Source organism: Wickerhamomyces ciferrii, contig 00224 (genome assembly GCF_000313485.1).
Source record: "Wickerhamomyces ciferrii WGS project CAIF00000000 data, strain NRRL Y-1031 F-60-10, contig 00224, whole genome shotgun sequence".
In the NCBI taxonomy this organism is placed as follows: Eukaryota; Fungi; Ascomycota; class Saccharomycetes; order Phaffomycetales; family Wickerhamomycetaceae; genus Hansenula; species Hansenula ciferrii.
The window spans coordinates 32,864-55,888 of NW_011887516.1; the positions used below are offsets into that span (position 1 = coordinate 32,864).

Below are 23,025 nucleotides of genomic sequence, written 5' to 3' on the forward strand. Positions count from 1 at the left end.
GTGACGATGAACTTCCTCGAGTATATAAATTTGACAACTGATTGATCTTCTACTCTTCTACCCACTAACGTGATATGAATCCAAAATTCTACCCAAAATAAAACACCAGTCAATTTTTGCAATTGACCAGTTCTAAATAAATACTCGTGGTGGCTCTCTTTTTCGTATAAGCAGTAATCAACTCGGGATTTGAAAGAGAAACTCTTTCGCGGGTTTTCAATATATTGTTATACTACAAAATTCAAAATGCTTCATAAATCAAACAATTCAATCAAATTAATTATAAAATGGTAAGTTACTTGTTTGAACCAAATAAGAATCACTCATGGTCAGTTGAGTTTGATATTTCCTCCAATCTTCTCCGATATGAATTAGTTATTACACACTCAGCTAATCTTGGATCATTTGGATCTCCTCTTCCTAGGAGTAACTCACTAGGTGGAACTAGTGCAGCAATATCAGGATTATAATCAGTACTCACTTTGTCCATCTCTCTAAGTAGATCCTTCATAGTTTCTTGACCTGTAAAAGCCTTCTGAAAATCATTAAATTCATAATCATCATTCTTTAAACCTCCGAAAAGTAGACGGTTTCTATTCACCCTGGCTTGAACATCTGGATCTAAGTTGTCATCAGCACTTCACTGAGTTTGAGCATCATCGGCTCTTTCAGCTGAGCTAGTATGGTCTACATCTTGTGTATTTCCTCCTGCTCTGACTTCTTGGTCTCCTGTTTCTATGTCACTCATTGTATAATAAAATCACTAATTGATAGTATCTTAGTGTAGTTGTACCTACAATAGATAGATTGTGTGCTTTTTGAATCATACAAACCTCCCTCTTTCTCTTAATATATATAGTGAATAGTAAATTAGGGGTAAATTTTAAGTGATTGCTTGTCTAAGGGCTTGTCTATGGGCTAGAACTATAACTTAGATTACGTACAAGGGGTAAATTTATGGACCAATTGAGTTGAGAGTTGAATATACTTGTTCTCTTTATATGGTACTATTAACACACACACCCACTTTGTAGACTATTCCCATATTTGATCATGATATATTTCTTCATTAGTATCCATTAATTATAGGTTTTAAATATAGGAAGCAGCTTAACTATAGGAAATTGAGTAATTCGCGGGACTTTCTTTGATTATGTAATATTCACGTGATTTTTAATTTGGTAATAAATTACATAATCAAAACCAAAAATTCAATTCGCGAATTCTTTCAAAGGGCAAAAAAAATTGTAAACAAATCAAAACAAAAACATTTCAAAAGAGAACATCAAGATAGTAGGTAGAATTAGCTAAATTGGTCAAGTCAATTGATCGCTATGGAGAGATCGAGAAGACAGAGATTGAGTGAACTCTATGGTCCACCGGGAAGCCAGCCTTCTACTCCAAGTACTGTGCGTCAAAGGACATTGAGAGAGAAACTTGAATCTGAATATGGATCAAGATCAAGAGATTCAATAGGTTCAATCAAAAGAGAATCAGTTAAAGAAACCAAACCAATCATCAAAGAAACACATTTAAAGAATGCTTATATACACAATCAACAACCACAAACACTAATACCTCAACCACTATTGGATATTGGATATCAAAAGGGATGTGTCATTGCTCTTTTCATTATTATTCAATCATACAAAATTTATGATCTAACGTTATTAAAGAGTAATTTACCAATTGCATCATTTTTAGGATTCCCAAGTCAACGTTTCAATTTCATTACTAAATATATCCTTTATGATTCTGCATTCCTTTATTTCCTTCCAGCATTCAGAATCCCATCTTTTACATTTAAAAAAATCACTGTTTTTTCTCAAATTTTGGCTATATTAGCCATCAATTTATTCTTAGTTAGTGATCTAAGTTTCCCAATAACAACTTTATTATTTCAAGCATGGAAAACTTTAAATCATAAAGATCTTACAATCTTGGGTGGTACAAGTCGATCTCAAAATAATTATGATCCTCATAAACATTTTAAAGGTTCACATACAATTAAGATCTTACCAGAAAATACTGCATTTTTAAATCCATTTGGTGATAGTTTTTGTTTACCACAAGGTGTCAAAAATCATAAAGTTCATGTTCCAATTCGTTTCAATTCAACTTCAGAAATTGATTTCATTCAAGTTAAATATGTTGATTTAGAAACAAATGTTCCAATTTTATTAAATTATACCAAAAAGGATTTAAGAAAATTTGAAAAAAATGTTAATGATCATTATGAAAGAGATTCAATATCAGGTCCAAATATTCATTATTTAAATTTACCAATTTTGAAAACTGGTTTATATGAAATTGGTCAAGTTTTAGATTCAAAATATCTTGGTTTAAGAAATTATCGTTCTTCATTAATTGTTCCAACTTGTCCAACTGCTAGAATTGATAATTTAGATGAATTAGAAAATGATAAATGTCATGGTGATTTAGATACAGTTAAATTTACAATCACAGGTGTACCACCATTAAAATTAAAATATAAAAAATTGGTAAATCATGAAGTTTATGAATTTAATGATCAAAGTTTACAACCTGAATTTTTCAAAAGTCCACTATTAAGTCATGGTTCATATAAATCTCTAAATAAAAAACAATTATCTAATTTAGAATGGGCAAAATCAATTCCAGTTCAAGTTGAATTAGAAAATCCTGTTAAAGATTTAGGTGATTATAGTTATAAAATTGAAGAAGTTATTGATGGGTTAGGAAATTTAGTTAATTTCACTGAAACTTTGAAAAATAATGATAATTTATTCCAATCCTATGGATTATCTCATAGTTTTTATGCTCATGATTCACCAAAATTACATTTAAGTGAAAAATTAAATAGAAATTCACCAACGAAAAAATCAATTTTTTTACATATTGATTCTTCTGCTAAAGATGCGGCACCTTATGAAGCAACAATTAAATTTATTAGTGATGATGAACAAAAAACTGAAGAAATATTCACTCATATTTTCACAAATGAAAATGATGAATTACCAGTGGAAAACCCAGGTATTTATACTTTAGAATCTGTAAATACTAAACATTGTCCAGCTGTTGTTACAGGTCGTTCAAGTGTTTTGATTTCATTACCAGTGGTTCCAAAATTACAAGTTAATTCTAAACCAATCACTGATTCTTGTGTTGGTCAAGTTGGTCTTGTTTTTGATTTATCATTTGTTGGTACTCCACCTTTCACTTTACAACAATCTGTTCATCGTATTGAAAATGGTCAAAGAAAATTCTTGGAAACTAAAAAATTAATCTCACAAGGTACAAGATATAGATTTTCATATGAACCATCAACTGAAGGAAATTATGAAATTTCATTTGATAATTTATTAGATAGTCTTTATTTAGAACCAATTCATTTATCACCATCATCAGATTATACATACAAGACATCAATGAGAGTTAAACCAAGTGCAGAAATTCACAATTATCACAAGAGTGGTGCATTATGTCTTGGTTCCCAGGGGAAAGTTGCAATTCAATTGAAAGGTGAAGCTCCATTCCAATTAGATTATGATATTATTGAAACTTTAACAAATAAAAGAATACCATATTCTATAAAAGATATTAAATCTAATCGTTATGAAATTAAAACTCCTGCTTTTAATGTTGGTGGTGAATATATTGTTTCTTTAACCTCTGTGGAGGATAATTCTGGTTGTTTAGTTAATCTGAATGGTGCAGATGCTAATATTGCAGTTAGAAGAGAAATACCATCTATTGGATTTGGTCAATTAGATAGTTCAACAAAGATTAAGATTAAAGAAGGTGAAAAGGTGGAATTACCAATTAGATTACTTGGTGAAGGTTCATTTGATGTTACATATGATTATCATAATTCAAATGGTGAATATATTTCAACACATCATAAATCTTTTAGAAATGCTCATAAATCAAGTATTGATGTTACAAAAGCCGGTATTTATAAATTAAAATCTGTTAAAGATTCATTATGTTCTGGTAATGTTGATAAAACTGATACTTATGAAGTTACATATCATCCAAAACCTTCATTAGCAGTTAATGAACAATCTAAACAAACCAAGGTTAACAATAATGTTTTCACTAAAGCACGTGTTTGTCAATTTTATGAAGATTCTATTGATTTATCACTTTATGGAGCACCACCATTTGTTGTTGATTATACAGCTATTGATCCAAATGGTTATAGATCATCAAAATCAATATCTGTTGCTACCAGATTTGCTTCAATTAGATTACCAAATGATAAAGGTGGTGAATTTAAATATATTATTAATGGTATTTATGATGCAATTTATTCAAAGAGTGATTTAGCTAAAATTCGTTATAATATTGATCCAATTACTGTTAGTCAATCAGTTATTTCATCACCAAGTGGTGAGTTTAAAGATAAGAGAAAATCTTATAGAACTTGTACTACCAATTTATTAGACCATTCATTATTAGAACCAATTAAATTGAATTTGAATGGTAATGCACCATATACAATTACTTTTGAAATTTATCATGAAAGCAGTTCAAAATCTGATTTCTTAACTTTGAAAGATATTAAAACTCCAATGGATCTTAAAGATTTATATCGTGGCTTGAAATTAGGTAATCATATTGTTAATATTGTTAAAATTATTGATGCTGATGGTTGTATTCAAGAGGATTTTGCTGAAAGTAATTACATTTCAATTTCTATTACAGATACACCAAAAATCAGTCAATTAGATTCAAGTGTTAACTATTGTGTTGGTGATCATATTGGTTATCAATTGATTGGTACACCGCCATTCACAGTTGTTTATTCATTTAATGGATTAGATTTGAAATCTGTTGAACGTTCTTCACAATTCTCAAGATTAGCTTCAGAACCTGGTACAATTGGTATTTCATCACTACAAGATTCTTCATCAAATTGTGTTGTTAATTTCACATTACCAGAAAATAAAGATTTAAGTGATAAATTAACTATAAATGTTCGTCCAATTCCATCAGTTGAAGTTAGTGAAGGTGATATTATTGTTCAAGATATTCATGAAGGTGATCAAGCTGAAGTTATCTTTTCATTTGAAGGTACACCACCATTTGCATTAACCTATGTTAGATATGAAGAAGTTGAAGTTAAAAGAGGAAGAAGAAGATCACAAGTTGTTGAAACTCATACTGTTAATGGAATTTATGCTTTCGAATATAGAGTCCTGACAAGTTTACAAGGTACATACGAAGCTATTGAAGTTTCTGATGCTTTCTGTGTTGCAAGAAACGAAGAAAGAAAATGAGATCAAATCTCGTTTGTTTATAATATCATAATTGTATAATAGAAGAATTTTTTTCAGTAAAATATTAAGTCGTACTTTTTTTTTTAAATTTTTCCGTATACCCGCGTGTTCGTAACAAATCCATATAATTAATCCGAAGTACTAATAATTACATTCAACCACAAAAACATTTCAATTCGAATTGTACATGAATAGCTGTAGAAAAGCTATCATAGGTTGACACAAAAACAGATATGAAGGTATATAAATGAAGAAAGGGTATCTTCATTTAGAAGATGATCCTTGTACCATTCTGATGTTCTTCAAGAATATCAACAAGTACTACTGATTATCAGCATGAAGGTTAAACAAATTTTTGCTAATCTTATCTTACCATTTCTTGCTCTAGTTCCAGCTTTTGGCGCTGCTATTGGTGATAAAGATGATAAAGAAATAGATGAAACTTATGATTATAGTGATCATGTTTACAAGACCCTTTTCAAGAATACTCATTTACAGAAAGCTTCTTATTGTTCTTATGAATCAACATTTTATGAAGGTCCATTAAATGAAGCATGTCCAAAGATGGCATTTTGTGAAAAAAATGATAATTTGAAGATTGTTGGTATTTATAGTCCAAGTATCAAGGAGAAACAAATAAGTGGTACCGCTTTTGTTGCAGTTGATGAAGATGCTAAAACAGTTCATGTTGTCTTCAGAGGTACTTTAAGTCCTGGTGATACTGTTACAGATTTTGTATTTTTACAATGTCCATATGTTCCTGTTTTATCAAACAATATTGGTTATGAAATCTTTGAAAATGTTTCAACTTCAGATCCAAATGGAATGGCACAAGCTATTAAAGACCATACAAAGGAAGAAACACCAACTTGTGAAAACTGTCTAGTTCATTGTGGTGTTTATGTTGAATTTACCAAATTTATCAATGAAATTCAAGATACAATTGAACCTTATATGAAAAAAGATTACAAATTGATCGTTACTGGTCACTCATTAGGTGGTGGTTATGCCTTATTAGGTGGTTTAGAGTTCTTATTGAAAGGTTATGATCCTTTATTAATCACTTATGCATCATTAAGAATGGGTGATCCAACTTTTAATCATTGGGTTGATGATGTCTTTGATACTGAACATATTGCCAAAAAAGTTGCTAAAGGTTCCAAATTACCATTCCCATCCTATTCAAGGGTTTATCAAGCAACAGACATCGTTCCAAGATTACCACCAGCTTTACCAGGTATTGTTTATACTCATTCAGGTTTAAGATTTGAAATTACCAAAGTTAGATTACCTCATTTGAAAGAATTTGTTGTTTATAAAGGTGCTTCTAATAATGATTTGAATGATGCTATTGATTTCAAACTTCAACCGGGTGTTTTCTTGCCATACTATCAACATACACATCAATTTATTAGAATTGCATGGCCTTGTGATGATTCTGATATGCCATTCCCATGATTCAACTTGTTCATTACTGTTAGAGAGAGAGAGTCGTTATATTCTTTTGTTTTTATAATACTTTAGAGATTACATTTTATTATTTTACATGCCGACGTAGTATAAACGAAGTCCTACTAGCTTTAAATTCAACTCAATGTCATCAATCAATAGATATAGTTTATTATTTATAATACTCTAGAGAGTACACAGTTTTGATTTATCGTATGATAAATTCCCCAGTCTGTGTTATATATTTAACACCTTTATAAGGTTTAATATCATTTAGACCTCTTTTAATCTCTAAGGATTCCACTCTAATACCACTTGGAACAGCACCTTTATTTTTATAAGATAATTTAATCAATTTTGGGAAATGAGCTTCTGGTAAATGATGATTATTATTTTCAGTTTCATCTGTATCATCTTGATTATAACTTGATTCATCTTCAAAATCATCATTTTTTTCCAAAACACCACGTAAAATTGGATTTATACCTAAAGATATTACAGGATCGAAAATCCATTCAAATTTTCCATTTGATTTTGTTTGGAAATCACCATGACTTAATCTTAAAATTTTTATACTAAATTGATTTCCTGTTTGAATTTCAATTTTTAAATTTTCAATTTTTGAAACATTTTTGAAAAAATTTATATTTAAATCAATTTCAAATTCATTTTTTTTCAAACCTAATCCAGTTTTAAAATCTGGTGTTATAAATCCAATATTTCTTTGAGTCTTAGATTGTGTGTAAGAATCTAAATCAATAAGATAATTCATTATAGTAGATTTCCCATCTGGTGGTATAAATGATAATTTACCTTCATCATTAATCCATCTTTCTGTTCTAACACATCTATGTAATGATGGAATTCCCAGATAATGACCATTTAGATTCAAGTTACATAAAATGTCTGGTATACCACTCAAATGTGAAGTGAAATCTAATCTTCCTTGGATATTTGCCACAGTGGGTATTAATTTATGTGGCATGGAAGAATTTGAATAAAGATTTAATTTATTGTTGATATTAGACCCATTTAATGGTTTTCTTGATTTGAATTGTTGTGGAGTTAAAATGACATTAATAGTTTCAATAATATCAACAAACAATTCATTATTTGTATATCTAACGTTTGAGCTTCTCCATGGAATTTGATTATCTGTTGATTTGGAATTTAAATTTGCAATAGGATCTTGAGATGAACTAGTTGAAGATGAATAACTTTTAGCAATTTGATTTGTAGTTTGTAATAATTTACTCCCAATTGATGAGCTGAATGGAACAAGATCTTTTAAAGTGTTTAAATCTGTAATATATGGATAACCACCTTCTAAAATTTCTTGCATCAAATTACACATAATATCATAATTTGCTTGAATTTTCATTGGATTAATCGGTGTACCAAAATAATCTTTCAACACTTCAATGAGTTTCCCCAAGAATGAGAACACAAAATTTGGATTAATCACTGATATTTTGTCCTTATTGTCCTTATTACTTGATTTTTTGTTAATTTTGTCCTCGTTGTCATCATCAACTTCATCGTATTCATCACTTTCATCGTCTTCATCACTTTCATCCTGGTTCAAACTTTTCAAATTCAAGGATTGAGCAGTACTGATGTCTTCAACAAGTGCATATAATGATATTTTTTCAATAGAAAGCTTATAAACTGTATGGATCTTGGAAATTTGAATAATGGAATCGTTATGAATATTTTGAGACCCTATTCCCTTGATAGCTGACAAGATGGTCTTCAACGTAGGAGCAGAAGAAGAAGTAGGATATTCAAATATCAAAGTACTATTCAAATCAGTTAGTAAAATACCAGATCATCATTATTCAACGCCATCCACTTACTCTCTTTCATCAGCAATGTACAGACCTTCAATTGTGGCCATTTCTTTCCAATTCAGCAACACACTTTAGCAGAACAGTAGACTAGCAAGCACAGAAGGAATTGAATACCCAGAAGATGATTAACCGCCCTTTAATTGACTCTTTAAAAATCAGCGCTTAGATTAGTTGTTGGTGTTTACTTGTAGTCTGTTTTTGAATTTCTTATCAAATAATTTTGGTTGACATTTTTTCCTTGACAATTCGCGAATTAAAGCCGCCATATAAAATTCTTATTACGTAAAATATTAGTCATTGGTATAGTGCTTAATATTAATTTCTACTTTTAATTAATTACTAGTCAATCTCAAATCCTACAAGTATTATGTTTAAATCAATTAAAATTATTATATTATATTTTGCATAAAAAACATTAAACATTCATGATATTATGAAAAGGTAAGTACAAAAAAGAAATCTATTTACGGGATGAACTTGAATTGTCGTCAACGACACCAACTTCTGATGATGGTCTTTTTTCATTTGATAATGATTCATCTTCAGCTAATTTATGAACATCGATATCTAAATCTCTAGCAACTTTTTCTTCAACGTTAGAGATATCAATCAAACCATAAATTGAAATGGTAATTAAACCTAAGACACCTGCAACACATGAGAAAACAAATGCAACATAACCTTTAGCAGTGAAACCTGATGGAACTGGTGGTTGTTGGACATTTTCACCTGATAAATCAGTAAAGACAGTGTTGTTAGCAACATTAGCATTGGTTGCAATGTTCAAATCAGCACAGACAGCTTTATGTGATTCGGTCAATTGTTGGTTTGGATCTTCTTGAATACCTTTTGGATCTTCAATTAAAACAAGGGCTAAACCTTGTTCCAAATGCCATTCGATATGACAATGGAAAAACCAAACACCTGGGTTATCAGCTTTGAATCTTAAAACCATATTGGAGTTTTCACGAACATAAACGGTATCTCTCATCATTGGGTATTGTGGGAATTCAGCATGGTCATCTTCATCATAAGCTTTTGGTTCATCAGAATCTTCTGGACCTGAATAATGATCTCTATCAACAACTTGGAAAGCATGACCATGTAAATGGAAAGGATGTTTACCAGTATCTTGATTGTTGACAACAATTTGAACAATATCATCCTTATCCAAAACAAATGAATGGGTATTTGAACCATAAATAGCAGCATTGGTTGCATCATCACCAGCACCTAAAACTGAAACTAAAATTGGAACTTTTGGTGCAGTGTAAGTAAGGTTGTTGAAGAAAGCATAGTTAATACCATTCTTTAAGTTATCCATGACAACATCAACTGAGATTTCAATATCTGGTTCACCATATAATTCAGTTTTGTTGATTGGAGTTAAATAGAAATCATCTAAGAAAGCATCATCTTCTAAGGAATCAACGAAAGCTTCATCAACTTCTTCATTATCTTTGTTATAAGAAAGAGTATGAGTAGCATTAACAATCAAATCATCTGGTTGAATATCTAACATACCAGTATCAACTAATTGCATAATAGCGAAATTCTTTGAAGTATCTTTCTTGGTCTTTAATAAAACAGTGTAACGTTGAGCAACAGTGATATATAACATATCAGTGGTGTTTCTTTCAACTGGAATACCATCAACTTCAATAACATCGAATTCATGATCTTCAATAAAGAACCAATATGAAGTGAAACCACCAATGTTAATCAATCTTAATAAATAAGTTGTATCTGGTTGAACTTCCCAAGTTAAATTTCTGGTGTTATTCATTAAGAAATTTTGAGGAATTGGTTCAGCACCAGTTGGATTATACAAACTTAAGAATTTTGGCATTAATTCATAAGTTGTTGAATGATAGTATTCAGTAAATGATAAGGATAATTCTTCATCATAATCTTCACCTTGTTTGTATGGGTAATCTTCATCATGAATAATGAATAAACCTCTCATACCATCCATATATTGACCACCAGTATGGGAATGGTACCAGTAAGAACCAACTTGATCTGGAACAGTGAAATTATATAAGAAAGTTTGACCTGGACCAATTGGACATTGTGTAACCATTTCTGGACCATCCATTTGTGAGGAACCATGTTGGAATAAACCGTGGAAATGCATTGATGTGTTTTTGTTATCATCGAAACCATTAGTCAAATAAATGTTAACGGTATCACCTTTGTTGATTTCAATATTTGGCCATGGGAATTCACCATTACAAGTAATGATTCTTGTTTTTTCACCTGAACCATCTAAGTCACGGTCATCATAACCTGTGGTCCAGTTATAAGTATGTGTAGCAGCAGATACCACTGATGACAAGACTAATGAAGTCAACAAAGCTGTGAATTTAACCATCCTTGTTGAATATAGAAATTGTGAATAAAGGGTCCAACAAAAGATTTTCCATTTTTTAAGTTTGATTGATTAAATACGTGATACATGGTGTTTTATATATTTTGAAATTTTTTTTGCCCGTTTACTCTGATAGAATTTTTTTGTTCGATTGATTATAATCAAAGATTCGAGACATATTCAATTTAAACTTTTGTACATACAGATTTTTATAACACCGACAAGCTGCACACTTTAACTTTAGGTGCTTTTTTTGGGAGCCAAAACTTTAAATTGTGGACATCTTTACTTTTTTTTACGCGATGGCCGATGTTCTTCGGACATTTGAATTTTGGACAGTAGACATTTAAAAAGATTTGGACAAAAGTATATATGATCGGTAACTTAAAACTAGTGATGTGAGATATGTGCTGGTTGAGCGTTTTACTAGCATTATCAATAGTGATGATCTATTGTTGAAGCTTTGGTGTTCATCAATTTGCGAAGCAGTATGGCTGTATCTACGTGGGAGGGGAGTAGTATTATGGACTATGATGATATATCTAATATAATCAAGTAGTAATTGTATTCACTATCTATACATACTCTTTTTGCAGTGTATTATACCATGTCGGTGCAATATTCAATTGAACCAGGCCCTATATATATATATAGTATGAAGCTTTTCTTGGCCGTCGATATTATGCGAGTACATGGTGTTTCTCAATTATATATATATATATATACAGACTCCAGAGCCATATGTACAAATCAACACCTTGCTTCAGTTTATATATACTTAGTTTGATTATGTCAATATACCAGTGAGCTCATCGCTCGATATATACATTCATGATGAATATGATTGATTGTTTCAGCTCTCTAGAGTCTATAATATATATCAACTATATTCAAATAGAATACAGCCAATGAGAAGGGCCAAATAAACTAAAATTTCTGATCGTAGTGAGATCTGTACAGTGTAGACTGTAGTCTGTTCTTCCGCCTGCATGGAGGTATAGTAAAAGTTGAAAACACGAATTTTTGGGACAATCTTAAGTTATCTGATGAATCTGTGCATAATAATCACCAGAACCAAGGAATTAGAAACCAAGGCACAACTATAAGCTTCTTCTATTTAATATTCGACTTGAAAGTTGTGAATTATATGAGGAGAATCAGCCAGCTATCTGGAGAAAGGTTTCCAACTACAGGTCGATAACAGCTTGATGAGTTCAAACTTCGTATAGAACCTTTGTAAGTTAATCAATTACTATAAGGGTTTGAATCTTTCGGCTGCCCATTCGGAGGGCACTTATGGTACATATATATGTATGCAACTTAGGTTATAAGGACATTTAGGAAAACACCCATACGTCGTATGGGCTTTAGAAATAAACTACTTCAAGTATCACGATTCACTACTAAAGAATTCAGTAAGCTGTAGCTCAAAGGGTGAATTTATAAACCAACATCTAATTGTTAAGCTTTCCATATGAATAACTCATCAATTGAGATCACTGTTTAGTTCCTAAAGAGTTGTAACAGCTTATACCTTAATTTTTGCACCCAATATATATACCCGTATTCCCAATCCCCAATCCCCATATAAAATGGAATTGAACTACGTTATGCGACGATGTACCGGGATATCCTAAGTTATACCATTTACGCTGCGTGGAAGTTATAATTCATTCGATACAATGTTAGTTACTATTCACAGTGTACAATATACAATTAATATGATCTATAAAGTTGATGCTCGAGTATAAGGTTTGTAGATGATCTGACTTTTCAAACGGTCACTTGTTCGAAGATGTTGATTCTTCAGTACCGAACTTCGAAGTTACACCAAGAAAAATATAAGCTTTTTCCTGCCAAAAGTTATATCAAAAAAATCACTACCTAAATTGGATAAAATCAGCTGTTTGTAAATTGAAAATCATGCAAGAAATTGCCCCCAAAAAGTCCAAACGTATAAAAATGTGCTGCTTCAAATTTAAACTTTCCCTCGCTCTGATTGGCTTTTGTTCGTCACCTGGTAGAACTTTTAAGCCCGACACCTGGTGAGAGACTACAGACATTTCCCCTTTTGACAACATTGTGCAGCATGGACAAAAGAACAAAGCCAATAAACGGTCGCAAAACGTCTGAAATTCAGGACAAATGATAAATTTTTATCTGATTGATCAATAAAAAGCTTATTTTTTTTCTTAGTTGTATAAGGACGATGGAATTAAAATATTTTAACTTCATTTTAAACAATAACCAATTAACTCATCGGTGATTTATGGAAGCTGTTAATTAAACCGTGATCATCCTTGAGCAGCCAATTACCACATAAAGTTTGATGAAGTTACGTCGTAAATTGCACCTGATGGAAATGATAATTTGAATTGTTTGAACCCTGAGCTTTTGAATCTGAATCATTTCAGTTGACCTAGATGACTATCAGACAAACTTTGAAGCTAATCCAGTTGAACATTTATATAACCATATGAAATCATCTTGTATATATAAAGTGAATGTTCATCAGGTTGTATCATTAATGTGGTTTGTGGTGTATCATTGAAGACGCGTATCTGCCCTAGTATCAAACTTATAATTTGCCCCATAACGGCTGAATATATTAACGAATCATATATATTCAATTCATTTATGTGAAACTATAAGTTGATTGGCACTTGGTTTGGTCAGTTGGTGAATAACTCTAGCTGAATACACTATATACTATATAGATCACAGAAATATTCAGGAAATCGACCCCTTCTTATACGTAAAGAGCAAGGTGTGCTATATAATTGCTCATCGCCATTTCAAATTCAATAGTAGATCAAGAATATGTTCAACGATTTAAAATAAATGCTCATTGAATTAAATTTGCTCAAAAGTTTATACCAAAGTTTTATCACATGACCGTGAACGTGATTTTTGTTGGGCATAATGTTTTCGAGAAAAAATATATTTGCTAGCACCTTTAACTTGACACATTAAAAAGTCTCGATTTACTTCAAGGTTTAACTTTAACTTCATCATATACATATAAACTCAAATTTAGGCTTTGAAAAAGAGCTAGTGATAATACAGCTTCAATCTTATTTCATATTCCCTTCATTTCAGCCCTGAGGATCTCAATTGAAGCTTTCTTAATAACGTCAAATTAATCTTTACACCCCAAATCTATAATATAGAATGAATCAATATTAAATAAATCATGTCAAATTATACAAAAATTTCAAGTTTAATAAAAGATCTTAATATAATTTCCAAATTACAAAACATAACTAAAAATGGTCGTGTAAAGACCTTAGGTTCATCCACAACAACATCACCAAAAATATTATCCCCATCTAAAACTCCAACATCAACAACATCAGTTCATCAATCTAAACAACAAAATGTTAAAGGTTATAGAAGATCTACTGCACCAACTGCATTACCAATATCTAAGATTATAACAACAAAATTATTCCCATTATCTACTATTGAATCATTTCAAGATTATTTGAAGAGAGCAGATTTGGATATTGCACAAGAAAATTTATTAAATTTATTAAAATGTTACAAGGATCCACAAATGATTACTAAAACTTTAAAAATTAAAATTGATGATGAAGGTAATTATATTAATGAATTTATGATTCATTCCAAAAATGTTGATTATTCCAATTGTAATCATTTTGTTATAATTCATGGTTATGGTGCAGGTTTAGGCTTCTATTTGAAAAATTTAGATGAAATATCATCAAAAGATTCAAATTGGTGTATTCATGCATTAGATTTACCAGGTTATGGATGTTCATCAAGACCAAAATATAATGAATCTAAATCATTAGAAGAATATTTTGTTGATACTTTAGAAAAATGGAGAATTAATAGAGGTATTAATAAAATGTTGATGTGTTGTCATAGTCTTGGTGCTTATATGACTTTATTATATACAATGAAATATAAACATCATGTTCAAAAATTATTATTAATTTCACCAGCTGGTATTTATAGACCTAAAGATTTAAATTTAGATATCCCACCATGGTTTCATTATCTTTGGGAACAAAATATATCACCATTTGCACTTGTTAGAAACACGGGACCATTTGGTTCAATGATTACATCAGGTTGGACATCAAGAAGATTTGCCAAATTAACTGAAATTGAACAATTTTATTTACATAAATATACTTATTCAATTTTTAATGCACAAGGTTCAGGTGAATATTATATGTCACAAGTTTTAGGTGCAGGTGGTGTACCAAAATTACCTTTATTAGAAAAGATTGAAAAAATTAGTTGTGATACAACATGGTGTTATGGTGATGAAGATTGGATGCCAAAAGAAGGTGGATTAAAATGTATTGATAAAATTATAAAAAATACAAATTATTCAAGTGATTTCAAAACTTTTAAAAATTCAGGTCATCATATTTATTTAGATAATTATAAAGATTTTAATCAATTTATCCTAGATGAAATGAAGAATTATGAAAAGAAGTATATATATATGTGATCACAAAGAAGCTCTAGATTGATCATGATCATATTACATTAAATAAAACCCAAATTGTATATATTCATATATTTATAAACATATAATCATGTATTCGTTGAAGTGTTACATATATAATGTATGATATGATGAATTAAAAAAAGCATTAAGAGACAAAATTAAGTTATTATACAAAACAATAAAGAAAAAAAAACACAACACACAGACGAAATGACATTATTCGAAAGTTTGATACTAATAAAGATGACATGATTCAATTTTTAATTTTATTTTGAATAAGCTTTATCAACACCTTTTTTATTAGCTTCTAAAATTTTCTTTCTTTGTAATTTTTGTGCAGATGTAACAAATCCATTTTGTGGAGTCCATTCTTCATCAGATAAAACTAAACCTTGAATTAATTCAATACCATTTAATCCTTGAGATTTTGCAGTACTTAATAATGCATTTAAAACTTTATTAGTTAATTTTGAATCATGTAAAGCTTTATGAATATCTTCATTTTCATTTTTAATTAAACCTAATTCTAATGCTAATGATCTAATAGCATTTTCATTTGGAACAACAATACCAACTGGTTTAGCATGATCTTGATCAGCATAAACACAAATGTTTGCAACATAAGTATTTGAACGATAAACAGATTCTAATTTTTCTAATGCAATATATTCACCATTTAAAGTTTTAACTAAATTTTTCTTACGATCAATAATTTTTAATTGACCAGTTTTAGTCCATTCACCAATATCACCAGTCTTGAACCAACCTTCTGAATCAAAAGCTTCTTCAGTTTCTTTTGGATTTTTATAATATTCTGTCAAGACTGGATAACCTCTAATCCAAATTTCACCTTGATCATTCTTAGCATAATAACCAGCATCTGCAACATCAACTAATTTAACAGTAATTGCACCAGAAAGAGCACCTTGAACATCATATTCAAATGAGTTTGGATCAACAACTGTAGTGTTTGCAACGGTTTCAGTTAAACCATAACCAATCAACATTGGACATAATAAATTTGAAATGAAAATTTGAGTATCTTTTGAAATTGGAGAACCACCATTTAAAACATATCTTAATTGACCACCAGTTGCTTCTTTAACTTTTTTAAAAATAAAATTATCAATTAAATATGAAGAACCAGGAACTTTCCAATTTTTCAATTTATAATTATAACAAGTCCAAAATAATTTTTGAGTAAATGAAGGTTGTTTAGCAATTTTTGCTGTAATACCCTTTTTAATAGTTTCCCAAACTGCAGCAACTGCAACCATAATTGTTGGTTTAAAAGTTTTAATATCACCATCTGAATTTCTTGTTGAAACATCAGTTAAAGTTTTAACATTGGCATAACCAATAACACCGTTCCAATAGAATGCAATTAATTCAAAAGCTAATTCAAAAATATGAGCTAATGGTAAAAATGCAATAATACGATCTTTTTCATTAATTAATTTACGATCAATAATAAATGAAACACCAGCAACACCAGATAAGATATTTTCATGTGTTAAAACAACACCTTTTGGATCACCAGTTGAACCTGAAGTATACATAATACAAGATAAATCTTCAGGTGAAGGTGGATGAACTTGAATATCTTGAGATTCTTGACCTAATTTATGAACTTCATCTAATGAAACAATTTTAATATCAGGTCTAACTTCTAAGATTTTATCAACAGCGGTTTTAGCTTCTTGATATAATTCACCTTCTTGTCTTTTATCATTTGAATCAATCGGTTCTGAATGAATAATGAATTTAATTTCTTTAGCTTTTTGTAAAGGATTGATTAAAGCTGATAAAAGATGGTTATCAGTAAAGATGGCATTTGATTCAGTTTGAACTAATGAATGAGTTAAACCTTTTTCACCTAAAGTATCATAAGCTGTAACAATTGGAATTGATTGAGTTTGAGCAGCTAAGAAAGTTTTCATCCATTTATGAGAAGTTGAAGCAAAAATATGTAATTTATGTTCACCACTTGGTTTTAAACCTAATTGAACTAGACCACGACCATAATCATGTATATATTTGTTAACTTGTCTATAACTTTCATACTTGTAATCGGATAATTCATAATATAACCAAGTTTTATCAACTTCTTGTTCTTCACCATCAACCATTTTTTTAACTTTCTTCTTTTCCTTATGAACTTCTTTAATATTTCTATAACCCATAGCATCACGATCACCACCTCTTTCAAAAGCTTCTAAAATGAATTCATAAACAGTATTTGCCTTATAACCAGCAGGTCTTTTAATTGCGGTCAAATCTTTTAATTTAGCATTTCTTCTTGGGGCGGTTTCACCAGCTCTTTCTGGTTCACCAACAGGGACGTTAACTAATTGAACCATTGTAACTTATCTTCTTAGTCAAAATGATTACTTGATTCAATTGAAGTGGCAATTAATTAAAGGAAGTTGAAGTAGAATTAAATGAAGCGCTTGTTTTTTTGGTTTTCGTGGAAGGGGATCAACAAAATTTCCGGTGGGTTGCCGGTTTTAAAAATTTCCAAACAATTCTGTGAGAAAACAATAAAGATTTGAATTTAAAAGTCAATTGAAAAGTCATTTTAAAGGTAAATTTGATCTTGGAAATGTCATTGGTCTTGTTGATTAAGAGTCAAGACAATTGTTGAAGTTGAAGTTGAAGTTCATCGTTATCTTGATCTATTAATTGATCTATCTCGATGACATGATGGTTGCTAATTAGCATTTGTTCAATTGAACTCACATTCAGACCATCGACTAACTCATATACAACACTATGACATTACAATATAGTTATCTGTCAATTAGATAAAGTATAATACGATCTACAGATTGACATATAGACTATATCTATACAATTGCTATCAATCACTTGACACTTTGACAAGTTTGTCACCATCTCCAATTTTGCCACTGACACATTATTTTTTAGTGCAAGCATGAAATTTGTATATGAAGCATTTGAATCACAACATGCCAATACTTAATTTTTTGTAAATCTTTAAAGAAACATTCAATTAAATTGGAGTTTAAATTAACATTACTTATACTGTCAATTCTCCCCTGTTAAAATTTAAGCGAGATTTGTTGGGAACAGAAAAACCCAACAATTCTCATTGAAACCAAATCTCAGGAATTTCCAAATTGGTGTAACCGTGGTTTAAATCAGCAGGTGCCTGAATTATTTTTTTTAACCCTTCATACATTTTTGATTGATTGCGCGAATTCTTTAAATTTTACAAAGAGGAGAACAAGAGTTACGTAATGCTTGGCGTGTGGGTTATGTAATGCTTTTTAATTTTCATAAAACCTCGGGGATAAAATTTTAAATTTGATGTTTCGGAGAATAGAAAAAATTGTGTCAATGTACATCGCGTACAAATCATAAACACTTGAGCTGGTATAAGTGTAGATGAATTTACATTATTATCAATCTCATTTTCAAGTATCACAAGAGCTTTTATTAATTGAAAACTTGAATAACAATCTATACAAGTAGTTGAAGTGTGTATCACCTATTTGAGTCAATCCTCTAGTATATACAATATGATCGCTTACTATTGTGATGTCAAAATGGGTGTAATTTTTGAGTCTCTTAGAAAAAAAGCCTGGAAGGTGAATTTAAACATCAACAAACGTTGATCAAGTGAAATTATTGGTGATTTGATCTAGTATTAAGAAGAAATATATATTTATACAATTGCATTTTGAAATTGGCTGTTTATCTTATAAAGATCATTTACCTCGTTTTACCAGCTTAACTAGAGCTTGCAATTCTAATAATATATTCAAGAAAGCCCATTATTTTCAGCCATATATCGTTGTCTATTCCATCTTTAAGCCTAATTCTTTGACATATTAGTATTAACTTGATTCTCATAATTTAAAGTTAAATAACAATAATTAATACCAAAGGATGAATTCTCAGTATAATAATTATACAACTCAACCATTACCAACTGGAGTACCTACACAAGAACAAGAACCTTTAACTGAAGCTGAAGAAATTTTATTTAGAGAATATGAAATTAGAGAACAAGATAGATGGTTACCTTTAGCAAATGTTGGTAGAGTTATGAAAAATGGTTTACCTTCACATGCAAAACTATCAAAAGAATCAAAAGAATGTGTTCAAGAATGTGTCTCTGAATTCATTTCATTTATAACTTCAGGTGCTGTTGATAAATGTCAAGCAGAAAAAAGGAAAACTTTAAATGGTGAAGATATCTTGTATGCAATGAATTCATTAGGTTTTGAAAATTATGCTGAAACTTTAAAAATTTATTTAGCAAAATATAGAGAACATGAAAGATTAGAAGCTGATGATAGAAGAGAAAAAGATCGAATGAAACGTCAAGCAAGAAAAGAACGTAAAGAACGTGAAAAACGTGAAATGTTAATAGCATCTGGTCAATTGGATGAAAATTCAACCTCAACAACAATAAGTGGATCAAAATCAACAAAACAATCAGATAATATTCAAGATTATGATGATGATGAAGAAGGTTTAGATGATTACGAGGATTTAGATGATGAAGAAAAAGATAATGATTCAAATTTAAGCGCTGTTAATGAAGAAGATGAACCTGTTGATTTAAATGATCTAAGATATGATATTGATAATCCAACTATAGATCAATATGTCTTGAGTGGGAATTCTAATGAAATGAATGTTTATGATGAAAGTATTCAATTTCAAGAGCAGATATAATTTTTATACTGGTGATCAATATTCGTTTCTATGGGAATATGAAAAATATTTTTGGTTAGTTGATTGATCAGCTAATTAATTCTTCTGATTTTTGTTTTTGTGTCAATGTTTTAATATGGGAAAAAAATCATCACCGGTGTTTAAATGAAATCAAAACAAAAATTGAAACCATGTTGATACAAGTATTATCAACCATTTACATTGACCTTATATCATTATAAACAAACGTTTTAATCATGGTGCTGTGGATTTGGATTTTATCATATTTTATTATTTCAGTTACCGCTGTGGATTTTTTAGTTCAATTTCAACCAAATTGGTCATTTGATAATTTTTATCAAAGATATTTTAATAAAAAAACAATTGATGCTCAAGGTTTAAAAAATTTAGGTATAAAAACTTTTGAAATGGGTAAATTTCAAGGTTTAATGGGTGAACTTGATATTGAAATGGTTAGAAAATTATATTATGATAAAGATGTTGCAGCAATTTCTATTGATAGAGAATTAGTTTTAGCTGATGTTCAAGAAAATGCTCCAAAACATTTAGCAAGATTATCTCAAAGACAACCATTAAAACCTGATCAAAAACATTATGATTTTGTATTTGATCCAACTGGTGGTATTGGTGTTGATATTTATGTTTTAGATTCTGGTATAAATTCTCAACATAAAGAATTTTCTAAAAGAGTAACAAAAATCATTGATTTAACTGGTGAAAAAATTGATGAAGGTAGTAATACTTCAAATAAATTAGATGATCCTGTTGGTCATGGTTCATTTATAGCTGGTGTTATTGCATCTGAAACTTATGGTGTTGCTAAAAAGGCAAATTTATTTGATGTTAGAGTAACAAATAAACAAAGTCGTACCAAATTATCATCTGTTGTTAATGCATTAAATTTAATTTTACAAGATTCCAAGATAACTAAAAGACCCACATTAGTTGTTATACCATTAGTTATGAAGAAAAATGCAATCTTAAATGGTGCAGTTGAATCATTAGTTAAACAAGGAATCCCAGTTATTGTTCCAGCTGGTAATGAAGGTAAACAAGCATGTAATTTTTCTCCTGCAAGTGCTAAAGGTGCATTAACTGTTGGTGCAATTGATGTTAATGATGAAGATTCAATTCCAAAATTTAGTAATTGGGGTGCATGTGTTGATGTATTTGCACCTGGAGTTAAAGTTAAAACAACTGGTAATAAAGAAAATGAAATTGTTTCTAAAACTGGTACATCATTAGCAACTGGTGTTACTGCAGGACTTGTTGGATATTTTATGGGTATGGGAGATGATGGTAATCAAGCAATTGAAAGAATTGTTAATTATTCCACACCGGATGTTATTCCAAGTGATAGTTTAGGATTCAAACCATTAACAGCTAATAGAATTTTGTTTAATTGTGAAGGTCAACCAAATTGGTAATGAACTGAATTATATGTATAGTGTTTATGATATAGTTTTTTGACTTAATGAATGAAGAAGATTATGTTTATGTTTATGTTTATGTTTATTGTAGAGAATCGATAAAAATATTGTGCTTATTCTCGGATTATATAAGCCAAGTAACCGTATAGAACTATATAGTATGAGAGAAATTCAAAAGAGAAGTTTAAGTTTATACAAAATTTATAAACATGTATAAGTTCTGATTTTGAATATGATATTCATAATGTGATTATCTTTGTATTCACAACCATAAGCATGGAACCAGTAAAGGAATCAGATCTGCAAGAAGAAGCTCACGGTGGATCAGATAATGATAATGGTATCAATAAATACCACCATAACAGGACAAAGAATGAGAAGAAATTAATTGAAAAGTTACATAAAAAAATGAACTATAGAATTATTCCATTAATACCAGCACCTGGTCAAAACACAATTAATCCACCTTTAATATCTTGTCCATGGTTACGTTCAAAGATACAAAACTTTGGTTATTTTCCTTTCTTTCAATTTCAATCTAAACCATCAAAGTTTTATAATCTTAAACGTCCATCTCAGTCACCAAATTATAAATCACTATTTGTTAGAACATCTAAAGAGTCTATCCCAGTTAAGTTATTTTATTTTATGAGATCTCAAGAAAGATTGAATCCTATATTAGTTAAAAATCTAAATGATCCTATGATTAACTTCAATTTTTATTTTAGACCAGCTATGAACAATTCAATCAAGATTGATTCAGATTTAAGACAACATTTGATTGATTCATTCACACAAATTATACTTGATTATCATATGAAAGAAGATGCACTAGAATCTTCTTCAGGTCAACATGCAGGGCCTTATAGATTCAAACCAAACGGGCCTAAAATCATTTTCCCTAAAGGAGTGAAAACTTTTAATCAAATAAAACTATGTCTAGCATTCCAACCTAACAAAGAGCCACTTTTACAAACTTTAGAAACATTCATCAATATATTAGATTTTGGAGGTGAATTAAAAGAAATTGATGCATTTGCTTATACTTTTGAAAATGATTCACATAAAGCTTTTTTAATACATTGTCAGCATATTCATGATGGGAATGAATTGAGTTTTTCAAATCTTGTGAATAATCTTTTCTCTACAACGGTACCATCAAATGATTGTTCATCAACATCAGATCCTGTTTATTTCATTCCTGGTCAATCAACTTATGATTTAGTTGACCCTCCACCGCCATCTTATCAAAAATAATGCTGTTAAATTTAAGCGCCCTATTTGATAACTTACCGCCTTGTTATAGAGGATATAATCATACACATCTAATTTCATTTCATAGTTCTACATCAATTGCGACATTATATTATTAATATTAATGTGTATTTTTTATATATATCTCTAGCAAGTAACTTCATAATTCATTAAACATAGCAATTTCTTTTATCTCATTAGCAAAACTTCATAAACA

The 23,025-nt window shown here is 30.0% G+C and overlaps 10 protein-coding genes across 10 annotated transcripts; 6 read left to right on the forward strand and 4 right to left on the reverse strand.

Moving 5' to 3' along the window:
• Window positions 1–319: 319 nt before the first annotated feature.
• On the reverse strand, window positions 320–748 carry BN7_5652 (uncharacterized protein; the record flags this gene model as incomplete). Its single annotated transcript, XM_011273769.1, has 2 exons — window positions 320–532; window positions 692–748. 2 exons carry the CDS (start codon window positions 746–748, stop codon window positions 320–322), a joined length of 270 nt encoding a protein of 89 aa, XP_011272071.1.
• Window positions 749–1,334: 586 nt separating this feature from the next.
• POM152 (Pom152p) lies at window positions 1,335–5,261 on the forward strand (the record flags this gene model as incomplete). The annotated part of the gene is made up of 1 exon (XM_011273770.1): window positions 1,335–5,261. The coding sequence occupies one exon, from the start codon at window positions 1,335–1,337 to the stop codon at window positions 5,259–5,261; it is 3,927 nt and encodes a 1,308-aa protein (XP_011272072.1).
• A 336-nt stretch (window positions 5,262–5,597) lies between these two features.
• BN7_5654 (lipase family protein) lies at window positions 5,598–6,719 on the forward strand (the record flags this gene model as incomplete). Its single annotated transcript, XM_011273771.1, has 1 exon — window positions 5,598–6,719. The coding sequence occupies one exon, from the start codon at window positions 5,598–5,600 to the stop codon at window positions 6,717–6,719; it is 1,122 nt and encodes a 373-aa protein (XP_011272073.1).
• Window positions 6,720–6,918: 199 nt separating this feature from the next.
• On the reverse strand, window positions 6,919–8,607 carry APM3 (Apm3p; the record flags this gene model as incomplete). The annotated part of the gene is made up of 2 exons (XM_011273772.1): window positions 6,919–8,509; window positions 8,588–8,607. 2 exons carry the CDS (start codon window positions 8,605–8,607, stop codon window positions 6,919–6,921), a joined length of 1,611 nt encoding a protein of 536 aa, XP_011272074.1.
• Window positions 8,608–9,020: 413 nt separating this feature from the next.
• Window positions 9,021–10,934, reverse strand: FET3 (ferroxidase FET3; the record flags this gene model as incomplete). Its single annotated transcript, XM_011273773.1, has 1 exon — window positions 9,021–10,934. One exon carries the CDS (start codon window positions 10,932–10,934, stop codon window positions 9,021–9,023), a length of 1,914 nt encoding a protein of 637 aa, XP_011272075.1.
• Window positions 10,935–14,124: 3,190 nt separating this feature from the next.
• On the forward strand, window positions 14,125–15,417 carry BN7_5657 (uncharacterized protein; the record flags this gene model as incomplete). Its single annotated transcript, XM_011273774.1, has 1 exon — window positions 14,125–15,417. One exon carries the CDS (start codon window positions 14,125–14,127, stop codon window positions 15,415–15,417), a length of 1,293 nt encoding a protein of 430 aa, XP_011272076.1.
• A 266-nt stretch (window positions 15,418–15,683) lies between these two features.
• Window positions 15,684–17,777, reverse strand: FAA1 (Long chain fatty acyl-CoA synthetase; the record flags this gene model as incomplete). The annotated part of the gene is made up of 1 exon (XM_011273775.1): window positions 15,684–17,777. One exon carries the CDS (start codon window positions 17,775–17,777, stop codon window positions 15,684–15,686), a length of 2,094 nt encoding a protein of 697 aa, XP_011272077.1.
• A 1,552-nt stretch (window positions 17,778–19,329) lies between these two features.
• BN7_5659 (nuclear transcription factor Y subunit beta) lies at window positions 19,330–20,124 on the forward strand (the record flags this gene model as incomplete). Its single annotated transcript, XM_011273776.1, has 1 exon — window positions 19,330–20,124. One exon carries the CDS (start codon window positions 19,330–19,332, stop codon window positions 20,122–20,124), a length of 795 nt encoding a protein of 264 aa, XP_011272078.1.
• A 236-nt stretch (window positions 20,125–20,360) lies between these two features.
• BN7_5660 (S8 family peptidase) lies at window positions 20,361–21,551 on the forward strand (the record flags this gene model as incomplete). Its single annotated transcript, XM_011273777.1, has 1 exon — window positions 20,361–21,551. One exon carries the CDS (start codon window positions 20,361–20,363, stop codon window positions 21,549–21,551), a length of 1,191 nt encoding a protein of 396 aa, XP_011272079.1.
• A 279-nt stretch (window positions 21,552–21,830) lies between these two features.
• On the forward strand, window positions 21,831–22,811 carry BN7_5661 (uncharacterized protein; the record flags this gene model as incomplete). Its single annotated transcript, XM_011273778.1, has 1 exon — window positions 21,831–22,811. One exon carries the CDS (start codon window positions 21,831–21,833, stop codon window positions 22,809–22,811), a length of 981 nt encoding a protein of 326 aa, XP_011272080.1.
• Between the last annotated feature and the right edge of the window lie 214 nt (window positions 22,812–23,025).